The sequence below is a fragment of the Lissotriton vulgaris genome, chromosome 5, assembly GCF_964263255.1.
Source record: "Lissotriton vulgaris chromosome 5, aLisVul1.2, whole genome shotgun sequence".
Classification (NCBI taxonomy): domain Eukaryota; kingdom Metazoa; phylum Chordata; class Amphibia; order Caudata; family Salamandridae; genus Lissotriton; species Lissotriton vulgaris.
Window position 1 is genome coordinate 306144120 of NC_141693.1, and position 25208 is coordinate 306169327.

At 45.0% G+C, this 25208-nt stretch overlaps 1 protein-coding gene across 2 annotated transcripts in view; it reads right to left on the reverse strand.

The window, feature by feature from the left end:
- CFAP74 (cilia and flagella associated protein 74) overlaps positions 1–25208 on the reverse strand; it is a 1279283-nt gene that overhangs the window by 1216004 nt on the left and 38071 nt on the right. For both annotated transcript variants that reach the window (XM_086921531.1, XM_086921532.1), the window contains exon 4: positions 18338–18470. In XM_086921531.1, the coding sequence (XP_086777657.1) occupies positions 18338–18470 (133 nt within the window). The remainder of the gene's footprint in view (positions 1–18337; positions 18471–25208) is intronic.

Below are 25208 nucleotides of genomic sequence, written 5' to 3' on the forward strand. Positions count from 1 at the left end.
TCAGCAAGTAAAAGTACAGAGAAGAAACAAATAGAGTTACCCCAAGTGCTCCGTTCTTAAAACCAACTTTGATTCCGCAGATTGTACATGAATCCACATTAGAAAAAGTATTACAAGAAAAGGAAAGGGAAGCGAAAAATAAACAGAGAAGTGAATTAATACAGAAAATCGCTCTTAAGCCCTAACGATACCAGTAACTATAGGTCCCGTTGTTCCCTTGTATGGAGATAAACAACCCTGTCCTAAGACTCCACCTGTAGTACACCGAGAAAAGAAAATGTAATAATTGATGACCAGGCAAGTGAGTGCGAGTCAGTGATATCCCTGATGGGTTTACCTATAAGAAAACCAGTGGGTGGTTTGATCAGGAATTACTCCTGTATGTTCTAAAGAAGTACAGATAGAAACGTCCACTGGAACAAGAAGTGCCACTGTAGTAACCCCAGAAAAAATAGAAAGATGATCCCGACACATAGAGAAACCAAAATCACAGCCAAAAGTATTGGACATTTTTAAATTAAGAGTAGAACTAGAGGAAATGATAGCTGGAAATGTAGGATTAGAAAGAGTAAATACATTCAGTGAAGAGGAGTTGTTATTCACATGCAGAAGTATCACTCGAAATACAAAATGTTTCATGAGAAATTACTGAATTTGGCCTCTGACATGGGAATTGACTTATGTAAATCTAAAGTATTGCAAAAACCTTACAGAGCTGAATTTTCTGACAAAGATTTAGAGAACATGAATGTGTCAGGACAAAAATGGCAAATAAAAGAATTATTGTCGTTGTTGCAAAAATGGTGAGATTTAGACAAATAGAAAGCAAGATGGACACAGAAAAAGGAAGAAGCCCAGGCAAATCGAACTACATCTGAGGATCTAATGAAAGAATCAGAAAAGGTTGAAAGGTTGTGCCCAATGAGAAAAGTTTCAGGAGGAGGTTATGTGCATGTCCCATGGTCCGGACAGGATATTTTGTCATTTACAAATGACTTTCCAAAACTTAGAGAAAAACCCGTAGAATGGTACAGGCAAGTCGAAAGATTTGTGAAAGTTTCAAAAGTGCTGCTAAAAGATTTAGATGGTTTGTTTGACATAGTTGGCCCTGCAGATTTGTGGACAGAATGCATAATTACGGTAGATTGGCCCAATGACGAATACCCTAGTGATCCAAAGACAGTAGCCCCTTCAGATGATGCGATGAAAAAATATAATCAGGTAATAACTTATTTGAAAGGGAAAGTACCCCAAAAAGAAACAGATTGGACAAAAATCGACAGAACAACCCAAAATAAGGATGAATAAGTACATGCATATTATGAACGTCTTTTGCAGGTATTCAAACAGTACAGTGGGTTGGAAAACATTGATAATAAGGACATGACCCATTTTCATATATCGTTTTGTATCAGGCTTAAAACCTGAAATATCGCGAATGAGCATACATTATGTTGGCAGGCAAAGCCTATCGATGGAATTCTCAAGTATGCAAAGTACTGTGGGGATGAAATCAATATTAGGCAGAAGAAAAAGTAATGTGGACACAAGTTAAATTAGCAGAACAGCAGGGACTCCAGTTAAGTCAGCAGGCAAAAATTCAAGGAAGAGGGGATGGTCAAGGTGAAGGTAGTGGGAGTAAGCCAAGAGAAAGAATGAGTAAATATGAGGAAAAGAAAAGGTTTCCCTGTCAGCGGTGTGGAAAATTGGGGCATTGGAAACGAGTGTAAATTAATAAAGAATAATAATGCCCAAACCCAAAATTTGAATCCACAGACGCAGAATGAGGTGTTAATGAGACAACCGCAACAGGTAATACAGAATCAGTTACCACCTGCCCCTATGCCAGATTTTGCGAGTCAAGCCAAATACAGTGTGGACCCCGGATTTCGGGAGGGATGTGGTAAGAAAAATACAGTAACACCACAGTTTCTTTTGAAATACACATTTTTTGAAAAAGATAGTTATTGACGGTGCCTGAGGGGGGGGGGGGGGAGAGAATTGCGTACTTGGTGCATCCTTACCGGTAGATCAGTCAGGTCCTTACGTTGAAGGAAAAGTTGAGTGAAATGACATCACCTTTTTGTTGGACACTAGTGCTACCCGTTCTACTGTGAGAACAGCAGACATCCCAAACCTACCCCTCTCGGGAGAAGCGATCCAAGTAGTGGGCATTTCTAATAAACAGATTAGGACCCCTGTTACAGAACCAATGGAAGTACGTATTGGCAATTTTAAAGAAATGCACCCATAAATTGTGTGTGATTCCAGTCCTGTAAACTTGCTAGGAAGGGATTTGTTGTGTAAAATGAATTGCACAATTTATTGCACCCCAAGTGGTGTTGAGATTCAGACTCCAGATGAAGATGGAATTTATAAAATCATGTTAGCCAAGCAAAAAATTAAATCAAAAAGATGACCCTGTTAGATTTACCAGAAGATCTGCAAAATACTGTAAATCCTGATGTGTGGGATTTTACGGGAAAAGAAGTAGGATTAATGGCAAATGTCGACCCAATAAAAGTGACAGTGAAGAAAGGTGCAGTTTACCCAAATACCAAACAGTATAAAATGAGCCCAGAAATAAAAGCAGATGTTGCAGCAGAAATAGAGTGTTTGATTGAGCAAGGCATTTTAAGTTTAAATTTCTTTATTGTAGTTTTAAGTTGCAACACAAAAATATATTAGCATGTAGTCAGTTACCAATCATCAAAGCTTCAATATATGCATTCGTATCAAGCGATTTAAAGGCGGAAACTCGACAGTTGGTTCATCCTCAAACAGTGACACATCCAATTATATTTCTAACCAAGAAAAACAGTCCCCATAAACGCCCCCCTCCTATCCGACCCACTCCCCTTCCCCTTGTGTTCCGCATCCATTGCCCAACACTTGTAAGCTCATCTGCGACTTCCTTTCCCCTTCAGGTCGCTCCCTGAGACCCTGTGAGGCGCAATAGCCTAAGGTATCTGGGGCAGGTGATCTCTCTAAATTCCGTGGATAGTAGCAACAAAAAGGGTTGCCACAGTTTTTTGTATTTGGATCCTTCCCCCGCCAAGGTGAGCGTCACCTTCTCCATCCTGAGGACATGCCACAGACGATGTAGCCAACCTGTGAATGTCGGGGCATTGAGAGTACGCCAATGTATGAGTATGTTCTGTGTCGCCGACCCCAACGCAATTGCTATCTGCATGCCTCTATGAGACCGCAGCGGGTACCTCAGAGGGTTGGGGAGGCTGAGCAGAACATACGCTGGAAAACACCGGATCTGAATCTCAAAATGTTTATCCACTTCATCCAAGACCTGAGTCCAGTAGTCCCGGACATGCTCACACTCCCACAGTAAGTGTACTAAGGTGCCTACTTGACCGCAGCCTTGCCAATATGTCGCCACCTGTGCTTTATCCTTTGCGTGTAAGCGCTCTCGTGTGTTGGATACAGGGACCAGCCTTGGTCCGCTGATGCAGTACCATGGATGCATTGACGAAGATGCGGGGAGCAGCGGAGGCAATGTGTCTTATTGATCATTTCGAGGAAGGGGATGCGTTGATTCTGAGCTGCGCAGCATAGAAGGTGAGTCGCGGGCGAGAAGCCCTAAAGTGATGCGTCGAAGTAGAACCACTTGGTTGAAAGCGATGCGTCAGTGCCAAGCCAAGCAATGCTGAAGATGCGTCAAAGCCTCGAGGTGAGTGCAGCAGCAGTGATGGGCTGGCCTTGAGGGAGATGCACTAGTTCCAACTGGACATACAGTCGTCTATGCATGGATTTTCACAGATGCAGCAATTTAAACTCATTTCCGAGGGCCCAGGACTGGATTGGCACCACTTGGCAGAGCAGGAGTCCCAGCAGACAGATTGCAGGTGCTGTTTGCAGGTTGAAGAGAGAAGTCTTTGATATCCCTGAGACTTCAGAAAACAGGAGGAAAGCCAAAAAGCCCTTGGAGATACTACTGAGATGCAGAGAAGGAGGTCCAGTCCTTCTCACTGCCAGCCAAGAGGGTAGCAGGAAGCAGGTCAACACAACGCAGCAGTTCAGCAAAGTGGCTGTCCCTCCGGCTGCACAGCAGTACTTCTTCCTGACAGAATATTGTCAGTTCCAGAGGTGTTCTGAGTTGGTGGTGTCTGAGGTAGAGTACTTTTACCCAGTTGTGCCTCTGAAGTGGGGGTTCAAAGAGAGGCCTTTGAAGTGCACAGAGTCCCTGCCCTTACTGCCCGGGCTCCAGACTCACTACAAGGGTGTATGCAGCCCTTTGTGTGTGGACAGGACACAACCTATTCAAGTGTAAGTGAGGCAGTGGTCAGCTCCACCTCCTCCATCAAGCCAGTTAATGGTCCATTGAAGCCTATCAAGTCACAACTAAGCTCCCTTTTTGTATGGCCACCTAAAGGTAATGCACAAATCCCAGGTGTCACCCACTCCAGACGTGTATTCAGAGAAAAGCAGAAGGCACGAAATGACTTATGTAAGAAAATGCCAACTTTCTAAAGTGTAATTTTCAGAATTACATTTTAAAATCCGACTTCACCAAGAGTGGTGATTTTAAATTGTGATTCCAGAGACACCAAATTTGGGGCCCAATCTGTCTGTTTCCAATTGGAAATTGCACTTATAAAAAGGTAATAAATGAATCCCAATGTTATCTTATGGGAGAGATAAGCCTTGCAGTACTGAGAAAAGCATTTTAAAGTGTTTCTCTACTAGGACAAATAAAACCTAAAAGTGCATGTACTATTTTTTAAATAATCTGCACTCTGCACATGAGCTGTCCAGGGCCTACCTTCGGGTGACTTATATGTATTACAAATGTAGCTTTGGGCCTGGCAAGAGGTTTAACTTGCAAGGTCAACATGGCAGATAAAACTTCACACACAGATTCTGCAGTGGCAGGCCTGAGACATATTTAAAAGGCTGCTTAAGAGGGTGGCACAATCACTGCTTCAGGCCTGCTAGAAGCATTTAATTTAAAGGTCTTGGGCACCTGTAGCACACTTTACTAGGGACTTATAAGTAAATGTAATATGTCAATTGTGGATAAGCCGATTTTACCATGTTTTAAGCAGAGAGCACATGCACTTTAGCACTAGTTAGCAGTGGTAAAGGTGCCCAGAGTCCTTAAGCCAACAACAATAAATTCAGCAAAAAGGGTAAAAAGTTTGGGGGTGATTCTGCAGAAAGGGCCATTTCCAAAAATCCCCATATCTGCTACAACCGTGTCCATTTTAAATTCTAGGACTTTTCAGGAGCCATTTATCGCTCTTAGTATGGCATTCAATATAACCCCTTTTGTGGCCTCAGGTGGGCCAGTCAGTGTCCTATTCCTCTCCTTAGCATCACTGGCCACCAGTGGAGATGGTGGTTAGGGTACCATTTCTTTCTTTTTGGTTGTTTTGTCCATGGTAACATGTGGCAGAGTGAAGGCCAATCCTGGAGTTCAACAGTAGCCCAAGGGTCCTCAAATGGAGGGGGGGGTCAGCCAACAGTTCAGATGCTGACTGCCAGATACACGTCAGTGTGCGCAGCAGAATGCATACGCCCAGATAGTCCCAGCAGGGAGCACTCTCACGTACCACCGGCGGAAGCAGCATCACCAGGTTGCTCCAGACCCTACAGCATTTCTGCTCACCCACACGTCGTCTAGGTCTGTAGTTTCAGCCTAGCTCCAAAAACCCACCATCCTCCTTTGGAGAGACAGGGCCAGCCGCCCAGCACTTGTTCAACAGGGGGGGGGGCCTCTCCAGAATGCTGCACCTTGGCCAGGTCTCAGTGCCCGTCATCCCTGTGATCAGCCTCACCTCCCTGGGGCCTCAGGTCACTGACAGATCTCTCCAGGGGGCGTATGCTTCTCCGCCACTTGAGCGCTTCAGTTGATCAACTAGGGCCTCACATGCTGCCCCAAGAAGCGGCAGCTCACCATCCAGAGGAGGCGGGGAAGCACTCCAGGCCTCGCGCTGCTTAGGAGGGCTCACGTGGCCCAATTTTACCTCCCCTGGAGCCTTCAGAGTCGCAACCTGTCCTCAGAATCACTGCAGAAGTCTCAGCATGACTGCAGGGCTCCTCCAGGGAGACTCTCCTCACCGTATGGCTCTGCTTCAAGGGAGCGCCTCTCCCTACAGTCAGCTCTGCTGGATGGGCTTTGTCAGCTCTGCACCGCCGTCATTTGAAAGCACGGCTGTGTGGATGTCAGCCCTGTCGCACAACATTGGAAGCGCATAAGTCTGGGGCCCCAAATTCACCCTTGTTGGTGGTCCAGAAGCATAAGAGGGCCCCTCTTTCTCTTTGGGGGGCAATCGGCTAGGGATCAGTGAAGGATGCCGCTAGATGGAGCCGGTCAGCTGGGAGCATTGGATTCCCTGTCTCACTCCATTGGCATTCGGCCACACACCCTCATGCCGGCCACATTGTTACATACAATAGAATATATACTTCATTCACCTTGGCAATATTTAAATAAAGTGCAGTATGAAATCATATGTTGGTTATGTGACTTAAACTCCTCTATCCAAGTCGAAACACTTTGTCTGGAGTTACGTTTGACTAGCAACTATGCACTGACTCTAGCCAGAGTGGTTCATTAGAGCCATTGACTGTTCTGTGTAACAGAGAATTCCCTTTGGGATCTTTTAAGGCAAGATTTACTTTTGCAGAAGGGTTCTCTTAGTTCCTTCAACACAAATCTTGCGTATGCACTTCAACTTTATTGCCTGACTATAAACAACCTGTTACATTGGTCCTCTGATCAGCTAAAAGAAAATAGTGTCACAAGTTAGTATCGATTTGGGCAGAAATCATTGCCTCAGATTTATTAGATATGGCACATGGCAAAAATGCAGATCAGGCCAAAATCAAAAAAATGCAGTGTTACTTACAATCTGCTTTGGTACATAAGGCCGGGAGAGTAATCCTGCTGCAGAGATTTAATGGCTTCACATGAATCGCAAATACATGAGCATGCAATGTATTGTTTGTCTGTGAGGCTCTAAAAAAACAACACAGATCTCTTCTTCACCCTCTGTTTTTAAAACATAATATAACTAATAATAATAATAATAATAATAAACTTTATTCGGATTTTTCGAGAATTTGAAATCCATAAAAGCAGTACATAGTAAAATTTGCAGTGAAAAATAGTTACAAATAACAAGGAAGTTTGTAAAATCGAGTAAATTGTACAGTGCAGTTTTTAGAGATTTTTCCTGTGTCTGTATATACATTTCAAAAAGTTAAGAACGTGGTAGCATGTTGCTTCTGTGTCCAAAAGCTGCAGACTCAACATGGCTGGTCGACATTGTCTAAGGCCCCAAGTTTTTAGGAGAGTCAATAACCAGAGTTTTCGGTGTTCCTGATAAAATTTACAGAACAAGACGGTGTGAGGGTGGTTTGTATTGATCTTCCGTCACAAGGGCAGAGAGGTGGATTTGGATCCCAAACGTTTGGGGTTGGAAAAGCTACCAGCTTGTGGAATATGTTTAGTCTGAATCTTATCAGGAGGTAGCGATCGAAAGTACCGATGTTGAGAGTTAAGTAGGGCTGAATTAAGAAGGTGGATTGGACCGTTATTGCATGTTGAACGGACTGTTTCCCTACTTCTGATTGTAATCTCAAGTTTTCCAGATGCTCCAAGGCTCTAGTTTTCAGGTTATTTTTTGTAAGTTCTCCAATTTTTTCAGGGGTTGAGTAGTATTGTTCTACTCCAAGGTCGATGAAGAAGTTCCGGATGTAGGCTAACCATTTGATTTTTAGAGCATAGTCCAAGGACATTGCGTCTGCCAGTATCGTCTTTGTGAGAACGTTTTTTTCTGAAGCCCAAATGCGACGCCATAGGAGTAGCGGTTGTATTTTTGCAAGGTCTTCAATATGTGGGACGCCTAATTCTGTGTGGCAGGCATAGGTCGAAGCTCGCTTTGGGGCTGATAGGAGGAATCTAAAGAAGTTATTTTCTGCAATTTGCAGGAAAGTGACGTCCATGTGACCCCATAATCCTGCGCCATATAGAGCTGTCGATTGGCATTTGGCTTTATATATAGTCAGCAGTTCCATGGGCGGTCGTTTTCCCAGTTTTTGTGTGAACGTCACCAATGCTGCTATTGCTCTTTTAAAACAGTGTTTCCTGGCTTCCACTGCCTTTTTCCAGGAAAGTTTGTTATCTATTGTGACTCCCAGGTAACAATATTCGGTTGTGGAGTCTATTTTTTGAGTGTCGAGTGTCATAGCTTTTTGATGTTTTCTACCGGCCCCAGCCGTCATCACGAAAGTCTTTTTCACATTTATGTGAAGATCTAGGGTTCTCATGAATTGGGAATATCTGTTGAGGGATTTTTGGAGTTCGCAAGGAGTTCGTGCCAGGAGGACGGCGTCATCCGCATAGAGCAGAGCGGGGATCGGGCGATGTTTAGCCTGTGGGAGATCCCGGGCACCCTTCAGAAGCTCTACCTCCAAGTTGTTAGTGTAGAGGGAGAAAAGGAAGGGCGCCAGGACACATCCTTGTCTGACCCCGCGCTCCACTCTAAATGACGGTGTCAGTTCCCCCTTTGTGCCAAATCGGACTCTTGCGGAAGGATTGGAATAGAGTTCCCTTAAAAAGTTCAGTAGTGGTTGATCGACCCCCATTTGGGCTAAAAGGGACCATAGTTTAGTGTGGGAGACACAGTCAAAAGCCGTGGACAAGTCCACGTAGATCATGTAAAGTTTCTCTTTCTTGGCTTGCACATATTTTCCAAAAATGACCGAAAGGTTTAGGGCTTGTTCCACGGTTCCTAGTCCTTCTCTAAAACCAAATTGTAGGTCAGATAGTATGCCTCTCTCTTCCACCCAGTCCTGAAGTCTTTCTAGGATCACTCTGCCTGCCATCTTCCCCAGGGAATCCAACAAAGAAATTGGGCGGTAGCAAGCAGGGTCCTGGCGATAACCTTTCTTGAATATCGGTACCATAATGGACCTTGTCCATGACTCCAAGATACCTTTTTTTGCCGTTGCGGAGCACACCCTTGTTATGATCGGTGCCCAAAGATCAATTTTATGTTTGAAGAAGTCAGCCGGGACTCCGTCTGGGCCTGGAGCTTTTCCCTTTTTGGTTGAGTTCAGTGCCAGAAGGATCTCAGTGAGTTCGAAGTTTATTTCTATAGGGTATGTTGGAGATGTTTCTTTTTTCTCTTCTGTTTCTTGATCAGAAGTTGATTTTTGAAAGATTTTGGTGAAATGAGATACCCATTCTGCTGCGTCTATTGCGACTTCAATTTTTGGGAGCATGTCATCAGCCAGGAAGGGAGTTCTTATAATTCTCCAGAAGGCTTGGGTGTTTTTGTCTTGTGCGCTGGTATGGAGTTCGTTCCAAAGTGCTTGCTTTAGTTCTTCTTTTCTCTTTTATCTGATTTTGTGATATTCGCTTCTTAGGATGGCTATATTGCGAGGATCCCTTTCGTCTTTGTTTAGAGCTAGTTTAAGTTTTGTATGAGCCTTGGTACACTCTTGGTTGAACCAGCCTTTTGGTCGGGGTGGACCAGCTTTATGTTTAGCTGTAAGTAGAACCTTTATTTTGTCCATGATTTGGGCAAAGTTGTTAAGAAGTTCCTCGTCTTCTGTTGATAAGTCCAGGCAATTTTTAATTTGGGGGTAAGCTGACTTTATCAGCTCTTTAGTAAGTTCCTCTGGGTTTATCTTCCCCCACTTTATTGAGTACCCATTTAGTTTGTCCATACTTATATTTTCCTGGGTCAGTGCGTTGGCTATTATCATAGGGGGGCATTGTTGGTGGTTCGTTGTCACTTCTATTTTTAATATTGCATGATCGCTTTGGGGATTCGGTTTGACTTCGAAGTTTTTTACTCTTGATTGTAAGGTTGCTGATATTATTATGAAGTCAACCGTAGTACTGTAGCCTCTTCCTATGTAGGTCGGCGCTAGTAAGTTGGGTCCATAATCCAAAGTATTTGCTACTTGGAGATCCATGTCTGATAGGAGATCATTCATTAGTCTGCCCATGTTGTTGTGCGAGAAATGGATAAGAGAAAGACCTTCCTCTGTCACCATACCAGGACATTTTTGCTTTGGTTGGGTACAAACGTGGAGGTTAAAGTCGCCTACCCATATGATAGATACCGCACCTCCTTCTCCTTGTTTTGTTCTAAGGGTAGTTAGTTTTTTGTGGAGGTGAGTCAGGACTTTCTGAAGTTCTGGTTCGTCCAGATTGTTGTAGAAATTAACAATGACTGTGAACTCTTTTTTCGGTAGGGAGAGACCAAGGATCTGGAAATTAGGGTCTAGTTCGATGACCTTTGTTTTGATGTTTTGTATAGTATTGGCTAAGTAGATGTTTAGTCCTCCCTTTGGTCTACCCTTCTGTCCCGACAACGCGGGGGAGAAGTAAGTCTTGTACCCCTGTAGATGCTGTTCTTGTTGTGACCACGTCTCCTGTAAGCAGATTATTTGATGACTGTGCACGTGGTACATGATTGTCCCGTCCTCCACTTTTGTCCTTAATCCTGCAACATTCCAGGAGATCAGGCTTAGGGTTGTTGAGTTGTTTTTATAAGTTATGACTGTTTGTGATTCACTAGGAATCTCTGGGCCTGGAGGGGCTAGAGGAGAGTCCGGAGATACCTGTGGGTGTGTGCTATTTAGAGACTGTTCTTCTGGCTGTGGTGGTCAGTCGACACACTCTAGGGCACTATACTTATTTGCTAGGGGAAGTCCATTCCAGCCGTCCCAACGTGGGGGATCACTGTAATTTCTCCACTGTTCTTGTCCTCTCCAGTCAGCCCTTTCTCTGCCTCGGTAGTTGGAACCAAGTGGGTTAAAAGGGGGGGGGGCCGTCCTTGCCACGGTTGCTGCCACTGATGAGTGATATGTTGTGTGGGTTGAGGAGGTTGCTGCCACTGTTGAAAAAAGTGATGTGGAGGTTGCGGGGGTTGAGGGGGTTGTTGCCACTGGAATGTTGTATGTTGTGGTATTTGTAGGAATCGTGGAGTATGTGGAGGCTGCTGCCATTGGTACGTAGTGTATTCTGGGGGGTGTATGAACCCTCTATTTGCTGGGAAAATAGAGGAGGGGAAATTTTGTGAAGGTGTAGGTAGGAAATAGGACAGGGGAAGGGGGTTTATTTGTGTGGCAGGTCTGCTGCTGGGTGTATTGCAGATATAGTTTGCTGCCCCTATCTCCCTAAATTTGATGGTAATAACGTCACCCACTATGGTCTTCATGTTCCTGCCCACCCCGTCTCCTCTGCGTACAGAAAAGATCTCACCCCTGATGTGGGCAGGTAAGGGTTTGTGCAGTTGGAGCCACTGGGCACATTTGTTCCTTAGTTCTGCGAATGTTTCTCTTACACCCTCTTTCAGTGGAGGTACAGCTGTTAAGACCGCCACGAAGGGGGAAGCTTCCGGCGGCAAATTGATTATTTTGGGGCGAGACTGTTTTGTCTTAGGTTCTTGGGGTTTCTCTAAGGGAAGAGACACTGCTGGAGTGGTAAAGTTCCCGTTAGTGCCTTTAGCTTGAAGGTTATCTGTATTAGTTGGACCTATGGGAGCTTTCAGAGTTATCTGAGTTGCTGAGGCAGAGCCTACGGCAATTGGAGTGACTGGGGGAGCATCTGGTTTACTGCCTTACTAGCTAGTGGGGTATTAGGCTTGGTTGAAGTGCTTGTTGCATGTTTAGTACAGGGTGTTTTTTTGGGAAGTGTTTCTTTTGCCCCGTGCGTTTGTACGAGGCCATTCCCACTTATCTTGCTACCACATTTCGAATTAATTAGTGGCGTGAGTCTGTCTAGCTTCGATATTAGAGGTTTGATTTGTGCCGCTATTGTGGCTTCGAAGTCTGATTTAAGGTCTATTACCATGTTTTGCACCCAGCAGGGTATGCCTGGCACAGAGTTAGGGGTAGGTGAGATCAAATTATGATTCCTGACTTTTGCTTTGGGTTTTTCCTTGGTGTTGGGCGGAGCCTTGGTGGAAGTGGAGGTATCTTTCCCTGATGCTATCGGTTCTAGAGTCGTTTCTGTGTCAGGTATGATGGAATAACTAGCTACACTCTGCTCTGGTTTGTCAGGTGATTGGCATGCTTCTAGATCTGGGGTAGCCTCGAGATCTGCGTATGACAAATCGGAGTCTGATTGAGTCACAGATAAGTCTACTGCATTCGGGACAGTCAACATGGGGAGAGTAGTTGCGGATAAGGGTAAGGAACAATTGTTAACAGCCTGGTGAGCAGGGGAACTTACAGTTGCAAGGGAGCCCAGAGAAGAGCGTTTGGCGTGCATAAGGTCCAGGGAGACTCTTTTTTCCAGCAGGATGATGCTCTTATCAATGGTTTCGTTAACCCGGGAGATGAAGTGATCAATGGGGCCGGTCACTTGTGCCACGGTTGCGGCTTTTTTTGTGTTGCTTCTAGTTTTGGGGCGCATGGTGGTCGAGTATGATATGATTCAGGAGCTTCAAAGTAGGGTTCACGGGAGGTAGATAGTAAGTCCTGTGACTGGCTACTCGATATAGGGAAGTAAGGTGAGTGTCACTGGGCTGCCATCCTTACTTGTGATTGAGAGACACAATGTTGGGGGGCTGGGCCAGGGCCGTCCTCTGCCGTCCTCGAACGGCCTCAAACGGCCCGCTCTTTACCCGGTCTTCGCCCCGGCCGTTGCCCCGCGCGCGTCCCGCGTGCGCTTTGCTGCCGCAGGTTATCTAGGAAGGTCTGATGGAGGGGGCGGGAAGAGGACCAGCTGCGGCCAATCAGTGCCGCGCTGCACGCTGGTCCTCGCAGTCCCGCCTCAAGCCTTAGGGACCAGATGTCGGGTCGCCGAAATCGCGTTGGTGCTCCTATGCACTTTTGAAATACCAGGAACAGGTGTCAGGCAGAGTCCTTAGCCTACGTGCGGCACCCGCGGAGCGGGGGGCGCGAGGCACTGCTCTGCAGTCAAAGAAGGCTGGACACGAAGGGATCAGCACTCACTGGGATTTGGCTGCAGTACCCAGGCTGCTCACTCACCACGTTGTTTTTGATGGGTGGAGGGGCGGGAAGAGGACCAGCTGCGGCCAATCAGTGCCGCGCTGCACGCTGGTCCTCGCAGTCCCGCCTCAAGCCTTAGGGACCAGATGTCGGGTCGCCGAAATCGCGTTGGTGCTCCTATGCACTTTTGAAATACCAGGAACAGGTGTCAGGCAGAGTCCTTAGCCTACGAGCGGCACCCGCGGAGCGGGGGGCGCGAGGCGCTGCTCTGCAGTCAAAGAAGGCTGGACACGAAGGGATCAGCACTCACTGGGATTTGGCTGCAGTACCCAGGCTGCTCACTCACCACGTTGTTTTTGATGGGTGGAGGGGCGGGAAGAGGACCAGCTGCGGCCAATCAGTGCCGCGCTGCACGCTGGTCCTTGCAGTCCCGCCTCAAGCCTTAGGGACCAGATGTCGGGTCGCCGAAATCGCGTTGGTGCTCCTATGCACTTTTGAAATACCAGAAACAGGTGTCAGGCAGAGTCCTTAGCCTACGAGCGGCACCCGCGGAGCGGGGGCCGCGAGGCGCTGCTCTGCAGTCAAAGAAGGCTGGACACGAAGGGATCAGCACTCACTGGGATTTGGCTGCAGTACCCAGGCTGCTCACTCACCACGTTGTTTTTGATGGGTGGAGGGGCGGGAAGAGGACCAGCTGCGGCCAATCAGTGCCGCGCTGCACGCTGGTCCTCGCAGTCCCGCCTCAAGCCTTAGGGACCAGATGTCGGGTCGCCGAAATCGCGTTGGTACTCCTATGCACTTTTGAAATACCAGGAACAGGTGTCAGGCAGAGTCCTTAGCCTACGAACGGCTCCCGCGGAGCGGGGGCCGCGATGCGCTGCTCTGCAGTCAAAGAAGGCTGGACACGAAGGGATCAGCACTCACTGGGATTTGGCTGCAGTACTATAATATAACTAATGTCGGTGAAGCCCTTTCTTTTATATTGTCTCCTAAAAATGAGCAAATATGTTATGGTGTATTTAAACTTTTTAAGAGCTTCTTACGTTTGTATTGATAATGGCTTTATCTTTGTACTGTTTATATTTTTATGAGCTAAATTGTATGATTGTTATATTTTGGGATTTTAAAATATGAATCATGTTGCAGTGATGATCTCAGTTGAGATCAATCTCTCAATAGTTACAATGAACAATAGAGATAATAATGTGTTCATGTATGGAGTAAATAAAATGAATCAAATGGCTGCCAATATAAATTTTATTATAATATAGTGGCAGTCAATATGGTGCAGTCAATATTTTTGGAGGTCAATATTTATGACCTCGATAGTGTGACAGACATCCTTCATAATGAAAATATAAAAATATATATCTTCAAGATCTATTGTGCATACAAGTGGAGGGCCGCTGACTCCTCTAAATTGTTATCTCACCTGTCACAAACCCGTCCCCTCTTCCCCAACGATATCTGCACTAATGAGCTAGATGGTAACATCTCTCACTGGCTCACGTCAGCTAGCGATATCTTCGCCCCCTTAACTAAGTTCCCCCGCTCTCGACACAGCAACTCTCATAAATGGTTCGACTCCCAACTTAAAACCTTACATCTGGAACTTCGCCAATTTGAGCGCAAGTGGAGGAGAGATTACTGTCCGTCAAGCAGAGATATTTATGTGGCCGCTCGCAACAAATACAAAAAAGCCCCTTGCAAGTCGAAGGAGATTTTTAAAGTCCTTGACAAATTCACTTCTGACTCTAGGACGCTCCCGACCCAGACCCCTACGCAGGAATCATGTAATGCGCTTAGCATGTTTTTTTTACAGAAAATTGTTATGATTAAGGACACTATCCCGGTCACCCTCCCTGGCGCTGATTCTGTCTCCCCCCCCTCATAATGCTCTCTCCTTCACACACTTCCCCCCCCTAGATCCTGCATCCCTAGCCACACTGGCCGTTCGCGTCAAGTCTGGATCACCGGACGACTGCTGTCCCCCATCCATACTACGGGACATCTGCCTTACTTTACCTGACTGCATCCTCCCCCTGCTGAATTCCTCTCTCTCTTCTGGCACGGTGCCCAGCTCTTTCAAGGAGGCTGTCCTGGTGCCTCTATTGAAGAAGCCTGGAGCCGACCCCGCAGTCCTGGCGAACTATCGACCTATCTCCCTCCTGCCCTATTTCTCTAAAATCCTGGAAGCTCACGTCACCGCCTGTCTCTCACAGTTCATCGAGAGCTCCAACTTTCTCGAGGCCAACCAGGCTGGTTTTAGACCCGCCACTCCACGGAGGCAGTGATCTTGGCCGTATTGGATGCTCTGAGAGACGGCGCTGACAAGGGTACCCCCCAGGCCCTGGCACTCTTAGATCTGTCGGCCGCCTTCGACACGGTGGACCACAACATCCTTCTCCACCGTGTCGAGCAGGCCGGCATCCAGGGCCTGGCGCTGGCATGGGTCGAATCCTTTCTGACCGGGAGGTCTCAGACACTCAGCTTGGGCACTTTTAGGGCACCTAGGGAGCGCTCACTCTGCGGGGTCCCCCAGGGCTCCTCCTTATCTCCTCTCCTTTTCAATCTCTACCTTCGACCTCTTCTTTTCTCTCTGAGGCAGTGGGACGTCACCGTCTTCAACTACGCTGACGACCTGCAACTCATCTTTCCTCTTAACTCTTCTTCTGCTATCCCTAATTTCCAGGCGGCCATGTCCCATATCCTCCAGTGGATGTGCCAGAACCAACTCAAACTGAACCCCGGAAAGACGGAGCTCCTTCTCCCGGGTAAGAGCTCTACCCACTGGGGTCCGCACTTCTGGCCAGCAGAGCTTGGCCTCCCCCCCACCCCTGTGGCCTCGGTGAAAAGTCTCGGGGTCACTATTGACTCCGAGCTATCCCTCAAACCCCAGATAGGGATGGTGGTCTCCTCCTGCATGCATCAGCTGCGCAGGATCAGGAAGGTGGCCTATCTCTTGACTCCCGAAGCCCTGATCCAAGTCATCATGGCTCTTGTCCTCTCCCGCTTGGATTTCTCGAACTCTATCTATCACGGTCTGCCTAAATCTTTTCTCCTCAGACTACAAATTGTTCAGAACCAAGCGGCGAGACTGGCCTTCGGGATTCCGAAATGGCAATCCGCCAAACCTCTCCTCACCAAATTGCATTGGCTCCCTGTCATTTTGAGGGCAGCCTTTAAGATTGGCTGCCTTACCTTCAAATCTTTAACCGGTCCCTGCCCTGCCTTCCTGAAATCCCTCATCAGGCCCTACTGTCCTTCACGTAATCTCAGATCCTCTCACCTCCATCTCCTGGCTGTCCCCTCTATCAAACTCTGTAGATCTGGAGGTCGGAGATTCGCACATTTGGCCCCTAAACTCTGGAACTCTCTCCCTCCCCCGCTCAAAACCTCCAATTCTCTCATTCAATTCCGTAAATCCTTAAAAACTTGGCTTTTCCCACAATCCAGCTAAATCCCTTTGTCCCCTCAGCATCAGATCAGTGCCAGGAAACCCACGGTGACAGTGCGCTCTACAAGCACACCTTAACATAACATAACATACACAGTCTCCTTGGTGAAGATGCGTTTAAATCTGGTACAATGCCAACATCACAAACATTTATGTATTTACCCACTTTCTTGAGATTTTTAGGTCTAGATCTGGTCTGAAGTCTTCAACTGAAACTTTGTTTTAGAAAGTGTCTGAATTAAATCCTGTTGCCCTTTTGTGAAAGATGGCTTTTGTAATAGATATGCACAGCTCTTAGAAGAAGACACCCTTTGAACCAGACACTTCACATTAAAAGGTTTGCTTGCATTAGAAGATAGGGTATTCATCACCCAATTTGTTTTGGTGATGTTTTGCTGCTGCTATGGAACATTCACGGTGATGCCCCCAACCTGGGTACTTCATAGCGGGGGAAGAAAGAAGTAACTGCTTTGTATTTGTTATGGTTTTCCTGCTTCTGATGAGAACTGACTTAATGATCATAATGCCTCCGGTGTTATTCGGGCTTTTACTGGTTCCAAACTAATACTGGCAGCTGTTAGAGAGATAACAATGAAACCACACACCTCGTTTCTTCCCATCAAACCTTCTATCCTTATCTGCTGGAGCTGTACAAGATGAAGAATAGGCATGCTTCCTGCATACTGCAGTATCACTGAGTCTGCAGAGGAATTTTTTCTCTGAAAAGGAGTAACAAGACTTGGAGAAATTTCTTTTTTTGTCTGGTCTTGTGTGATTTTGTTGGTGCATAAAGAGTTCATGTATTTAATGTACTGAGAGGTCTACAAAGACCTCCATTGTCAATCACTACTCAACAGGGAGAACGTCACCAGGGAACACTGCAATATTGAGGCACTCGAGAAAGCCTTCAACACCAACCAGGATCTACTGTGAGGAAGTGACTCTCTGAGTGACCCCTGGCAAATCAAAATGGCGTGCAGCGAAGACCAAGGCAGAGCACATCCTGCTGATCCTATTACAGTGTCTAGACCTAAAAACATACTGGGTAAGGGCCTGGCCTGGAGAACTATTACCGCACTGAGCTTGGTCTATACATATTCTCCCCTCTCTGTCCTCAGTCTAGATCCCTGACCCACAGATTAACTGTCGTGAAGAGAAGTAATGCATAAAGCATGGACCTCTTTATTTGACCTTTTCCCAAAGGACACTAATGAAATTCATCACAGTAGCTGATTGAGCTACTGAGGAAAGAAAATCATGATGGAAAACTGTTATAAGATACATAAACCACACTGCCGCAAAAACACTTTAATGTAAAGGAAATGCCTAATAATGTCAGCAGAGGACGATAGATTGCTTTTAAAATATTTTTTTTAAAAAGGGGGATCAAGGGCCACTGGCCAAAGGTTTCGGGCTCCTTACTCTGTAAAGCAAAATAATGAACAACGGTCACTGCAGTGCATTATATGGCTCGGAGGAAGCGGAGTGACTTTATAATTCAACTACTTCCAGTAAAAAGTTTCCAACAAGCTGTTTGATGTAGTTAATGTTTCAAAATAAAGGAATTAAAAAATATAGATATAAACAACCCAGATGCTTTCGTTCAATGACTGTTACTTCGGATTTTGATATACTTTTAAAAAGGGGTGTTAAGATAGGCACAAAACATAGTCTAACGTTCACAAATAATAATTATAAAGCTCATGTGGTGAATAACTGCCTGCCCACTCCATCCGTGAGGCAGACCTGTGTGTGAACAGTGGCTAAGATGTGTTTCTGCTCCCACAGCTCAAACATTCCTGACTGGGTATATTTCTCTAAAGGTGGAAACAGATCTGTCCTTATTTCTAAGGCTAGAGTTCCCCATGAACATTATTAGTCATATTCATCTTGATATTGGTGTGTGGCTCATATGCATTAATGTTATACAGCCCATATATTACTCACCCGGTAGAACCAGAATCTGACTCCTCTTCAATTTCAATTTCACAGCCTGCTTCAAACTCCTTTTCAGTCTCAAGGACAGTCTCGGTCTTAATATCTTCCTCATCAAACTGTTCATCAGAGCCATTCTTGAAATCTATTGCAGTCAAACAGTAAATGTTAGTCTACTGGTTCATATTGTATAGATTAACAATTCTCTTAAAACCAGCCCAAATGGTCTCTATCATAACCAGGAAAGTTGGTAAGGAACGAAAAAGTAGTTGCAGGTCTGCAACCAATAGGGTCAAATTTGGGAATTGGCTTTCCCTTCATTTGCCTAACTCTGTTTAACATTCAGCTTTTCACACCAATACCTAATACACAACCCTTAAAGATTGCTATAAGCACGCGCATATTCCTCTCTCTAGATCTATAGAGACCATAACCCCCAAACCCCAGATCAGGATTATCCTCTGTAAATAGTCCCCTCCCTCCCCATGTCGATTTCCCCGCTCTTACTCACCTTTTTTCTCTAATTTTTTTCTTTCCCACCACGTGGTTGACTTTGTCTGACAGGGTTATCACACTACTGTAACCATATGCAACCTAATCTGTACTACAAAGATTGAATTAGCTCCATTAATCGTACGATGATCAAACACCAGTTTTGTTAAAAAATCTCTATTAAAAACGTTTGCAATTAAAAGAAATTCAGCTTTTCAAAAAGACTGTAATACGGATTGTTAAATCAATCCTTTACGGCCCTTTAATTCTACTTGGTACGTATCAATAAAGTCCTCAAGCTAAAGCTGCCCCGGGAAGCAGACAGCGTGCTTACATTAATAGAGATACAAACACAGTGATCCCTCACAAGAACAATGGGAGAGAAGTAATAATTATAGACATTCAATGAAATCTACATAACACTGTCCAGCTGGACAGGAATACTTTTAAGCTTTCAAATTATGTGACAAAGCAATACAGTGGGAACACAAGCATCAAGCAAGGTATGAAAAAAAAGGAAGGCTCAGGCAAAGCTAAAATGCTTGCAAGGGAATTAGGCAATAAGCACGCAAAATTAAAGAGAAACACCATGCACATTGAAATTAAAAATATGATTGTGTTAAGGTGTTAAGGAGTTGACGACGTTTCGATCCCATACATGAAATTGCAGGATCATCATCAGGACATTAGGTTACATGCCTGAAAAAATGCCAACTGCAAGTCGGTGGGACCTGCAGTGGACGGCGGGTGGAATCAGCTAGCCAACTCGTCAACCAAGGGGTTAGCAGGCAGCTGCGAGGGAACACGAGTAGGTTCACTCTGTCAATTGCAGAATCTAATCCGGTAGGGGCGGAGGGGATTCCGGCCTCATTGAATTCCGCTAAGTAGGGGCGTGTCCAGGAGGCCGCCTGGACATGCCGCTACTTAGCAGATTAAAAGTATTCCTGTCCGGATGGACAGCGTTCTATAGATTTCATTGTATGTCTATAATTATTACTTCTCTCCCATTGCTCTGGTTAGAGACCACTGTGTTTGTAGCATACTGATACCCAAGGTCCCAGACCAACTATTGGGTTCCCTGGTCTGTAAATAATACATTAATAGAGAAACACAAAATAACACACTACAACAAATTTGGATGCATGCTTGCCGTGGTTGTCACAGAAACTACAATTTAATTACACATCCTACCACTCACTCCTATTTAATCAATTGTTTCTCACCATGTACTAAATGCTGCTGGGAAAAATCATACCCCATGAAAACCTTAGTTGGAATAATCACCGGTCCCCGTCAAGTGCTCTTGATAAATGGAGGCAGCTTGTATTTTGCCATTTTGCTTTCTAGAGCATTGTTGTTAATTTTTCACATATGGTACATGGGTTCCAGGGGCGGCTCCTCCGCTAAGGCCGAGGAGCGTCGCCCTACTGCTTTTCATAGTGGAAAAAAAAGAAAACGAAATGATGATAACTCTATGTTATTATCATTTTATTTTTCATGCAGCGGCGTCTCAGGCTTGGGGGGACAGATCTGCTCAGCTCTCAGAGTAGAGGGAGGAGTGGTGGGAACTATGCAAGTGTGCATGAATGTTTGACTGGCCCTCTGGGGCCAGCCAAACATTCATGCACACTTTGCATGTTCTCCATGCAGGCTGCATTATAGCCTGCATTGAGAACATGCCCAGCTTCCCATTCTCTGGCTGAGAGCCAATCCACGGCGATCATACCAATCAGAACACTGCATTGCAGCATCGTGATTGGCTATCGGGGGGCTGGGAGCCGGGTGCCTTCTGCTTCCTTTACAGAGAAGAAGTCAGGAAAAGGATGCAGGAGAGGCTGGCCAGCCGGCAGGTAAGTGGTTTTTATAAGCCCCCCCATTCTACCCCCTCCCCACTGTTGCTTACTGGGAGCAGCCGCTACTGGTGGGGTTACTTGTTTCTTAGTAACTACCACATTCATTTTGCTGCTAAAATATATAACAACATCGCAATAGACTTTCAAAACCTAAACAATTCTCGTTAGATTGTTTCACATGTTAGGAACATAAAGCAATGCTATATAATGAATGTCCTACATACATTGAAACGTGTGAATCTAGGACTATTTCAAAGCTTGCATGTACTACTATTAACAAACGCAATCTAAACAATAAGCAAATCTCCTATGTGAGGGTTGTGCAAAGAGCACTCTTGTTTCTTGCCCAGCCCATCATGAGTATGCATGTGTCACAAGAACAACGTTCTTCATGGCTGGAAGTTGGAGCCCTTTATTTATCTGACTAATTATAATTTTTTGCTGAGGCTGAAAGATATCTTCTATTTGCATGCTGTGAGACTGGGGCTAGAGTGTAAGTTAAATAAAGAACATATTAATAATGCATTCACTGGCCTTTGATTATATAAATGTGTACCATGATTTAATATCAAATTCTGCAAAAAAGCTCAGTTGAAACCCACTTTTGTTTTATATTTCTGACGCTAATCATACAATTGGCTACAACTTTCACTTGATTGCACTTTTTTGTGTTAATTCCACCTAAATCAGCAGCAAGCTAGTTATTAAGTGTGTTTACTGGTAGCCCTGAAACTCTACAAATGTAACTTTGCATTCTGGTTAATACACAGATGTAGATCGAAAAAATAGTCTCTTCTGCTTTAGCTAACGGGAAACAGCATTTACAAAGCTGTAAACACAACGCAGTAGTTTACAACGCAGTTGTTACAACGACCGCGTTGTTACCACACGTGCATTCACATCGCAAGTCGTAAAGCGACTTGCTGTAGGAGGCATGCAACACCAGGGAATATGTTGAATTTTAAATAATAATAATCCACATTTGTAAAGCGCAAACCATCGTCCGTTAGGGTCTCTAGGCGCTGAGGGCCGTCGGGAAGATTAAGCAAGCTATTGCCCAGAGTTACATGGTGCTGGGCTAATCTGCCGCCGGCCCCGGGGATCGAATCGTGATCCCCAGATTCCGGAGTCAGTCACCCTGGCCGCGGCACCACACCTTCCCTGTTGTTACACAAACTGGAGTAGGAATAGTAATTAATACTATTCCTAAATCCAGCGCGCCCCCTACAGTAAATCATTGATAGGACTTGCGATGTAATAGCACGCGTGGTAACAACCCGGTTCTTTACATTTTGTTAGAACCTAAATAGGTGCCATTACCTGGCTATAAATGCACGTCAAATTAATAGCTCTAGTTTACCATCTACTAGGTAATGCTTTGTGGAGACACTAGGTAGAAAACAAGCCACACATCCTTGCCAAGAAGTGGATTACATCTACCATTAGTTTCAAGCAAGTATCGCAGGATAGTACAGATGTAAAGGTGTTATTACTATAGCGGGACACTTCAACACCGATTCCTATTATGACAACTACACCTTGGTAATAAGTCACAAGAGCTCACTGGCATCCATGTAGAATCAGTCATCCACCCTATGAATGCAGACTACAGGGAGAAGGAGGTTTGCTCTGTAGGCTAATGAGTTTGCTTCCTTGACATGAACCTTCAGGTCAAGGAGTAGGCATTGGCGGCTTAGGTATAGGAAGTAAAGGCAGAGTAGAATGAAAACACTGGCCATACACCCCTCAGAAAAGGCAGGCGATCCTGGGAAAATTGAGGTTGCCGCTGTGCGTCAGCTCAGAAATCCAGTTTCTGAGAGACCTGTGATCTTAAATGTATTTGACACTTTCTTCTTCCAAGGGCACTTCCTTATCTTCTGAAAAGCCTGTATGGTGTGCATCAAATACTGCTGGGGTAGGCAACTGTTTGTTCTTCAACGAGAGAGCATTTATTGTCGAGGTTATTTTCTATGCTTCAAGAGAAGCCTATGCGCTCAGAAAGGGTGTTCATTGTTAAATGATATACTGCCAGTATCAAGAGTAAGATGGTTGTCATCATTTTATTAATAATCAATGTCTATGAACCAGAGGCACCAGCAAATTGGCAGTGGAATGCAGGGATTTCAATAACAGAGCCCTAATGACTAGTGCTTCAAAGGACATTGAGGTCTTCACATCCATAGGAACCTTGATCGTGAACGGAGGACTGTCCTTTCATGTTAGACGGATCTCCATAGATAAGGTTTGAGTACTGAAATTTGGAGGACAATTGGCCCCACTTTTCTCTTTGGAAGTCAGTATTTCATGGCACTAGGAGTCCTAGAATAAATTAACCACTTCCAGAGCAACTAAAGATACACTCTCCACAGTTTCCTAACGTAATAAAAGCTGCTGTCATTTAAAATAAAAAGGTTTCTTCATGATTTTAAAGTTTTTGTTGAAAGCCCCAATAGACTGAACAGCTATCTAAACCAGCCACTCCACAAAGATGGTCTTCTGTGAGAAACAAAACATACTCCTAGCAAGATGGTCGGCCTCTTCGGAAAAAATAAGAATGACAGAATGATGTGGAGAAGCTGTTGTTTTAATGCTGCGTTTTATAATGTTGTGTATATCAAGTACACTACATGTTCCCAGCCTGAGAAAAGTAAATAATTAAAGCATGTGATACTGTGAACGTTCAAATACTGGCGCACGTGCACACCTATCTAGTCAAAATCACTTGCTAGCACATTTCCACGGTTGTATAGAAGACCCATACAACGACCATGGCTGAGTCTCCTGAATCATTTTTGAAAATGCTAAATTCATCTAGAATAATGTTTAACCCACTTGCGTACTGGATCGGATTACAAGCTCTTGCAGCCCCACCCATCCCTTCACTTCAACTGCTGGTCCGATTACACATTCATCATAATCTCTGTTCTGGATATCATGCCTTCTTCCATCATAACCACAGAAACGTCCACTGCTACTGCATTCAAGGGACTACGAGTGTAAGTGGCGTAAACCAGCCATAGCTTTTGGCTCATTACAGTCAATATCCTTCAAATGTATAATGAATCTCTTCAAAATACTCCCAGCGCCATCTTCCTGTACTAAAAAACAAACCACTAACAGTTCACACTAAAGCTAACAGTACTAAAAATTAAGGTCAGTTACCTAGAAAGAAAAGGGACAAAATCTGGACTATGAAAATGCATGCTGGCTTGCAAATTAACGCTTAGGGCTACAGAAAACTATCCTTAGACAAAACAATCATACTATTTTCATTTAATTGGCCCTCTAGCAATAGCAACAAGATCAACAAACAAATCAACAACTCCCACCTTAAAAGACACGTCTGCATTTTTTTTACCTACCAAGACAAAGGCATCTGTCTTCAAACCTAGCTATTGGACCGCCAACATCATGAAGTTGCATCTTTAAAACATTTAACTTGAAAAGCACGCACGTTGTAAGGAGACATGAAGCTAGGACAACCATCGCAACCACCAATTTTTGCTTAACCACCCGTAGCAAATTGACATCAAAACCAGTATTGATGATGCACCACAAGTCTTTCACACAGCTTCTACTCAGAAAAGTTGCAGCATGGTAGCTATCGGCTTCTTCAAGTATCCCAAATACTGCTTCAGACCTCTGTCCCAGGGATTGACAGCTCTCCTACATGTAATGTGCATGTAAATAAAAATAATGCAGATTTGCCTAGGCGAATTGCAGTGACAGCACCAGCCATCACTTGGCTAATTCTTTACCCAGTCCCTCCCAGCCTTTGCTGATTGGCAGTGGACATGGAAAGTGGGTCGAACAAGTGGAAGCTGTCAGTCATGACAGGTTCCATCAGTCAATGCCGCTGGGCTGTTCCTACGGAGCCGCAAGGGGACATGGTATGGTGATATGGGGGAAGGGGGGCTTCCCTCTTGCCTTATGGATCCATACTTATAAACATTTGGGAATTATTGCACACACTTGCTTTCCAGCCTGAGAATGGGCCGTTGGCAGTCTATTTGTAAGTGTTCTTCGTTACCTCCTGGCTATTTATGCCTGATAGCAACCCTTCAGACACATATTTGCAGACATCCATGTCGACATCCATGTGTAATAACGGCCCATCATTGACATATGCTTGGGTATTTTTGGATACATGCTTGCTATACCTGTATAATAATGGCCAGTCAAACACATATTTGTAGGCATTCTTGGCAAAATGGTGGCTCTCCATGCATAACAATGGCCCACCAGAGACACAAGTGTGGACCTTCTGAGAGAAATTCAGATCATCCCTGCAAAATAGTGGTTCATTTGTGACATATTGTGTGATCATTCTTGATGACATTCTGGTTGTCCCTGCATACCTGTAGCCTATTACATACTGTCGACATTCTTGAAAGTCCGTTGGTATCCCTGCATAACAGTGGCCCTTTAGTTATATATGTATGGGCATTCTTTGGGGATTTCAGACTGTCTCAAAATGACAGTGGCCCATTAGTGACATATGTATGGGTTGTTGCTATCCCTGCATAACATTTGTTCAT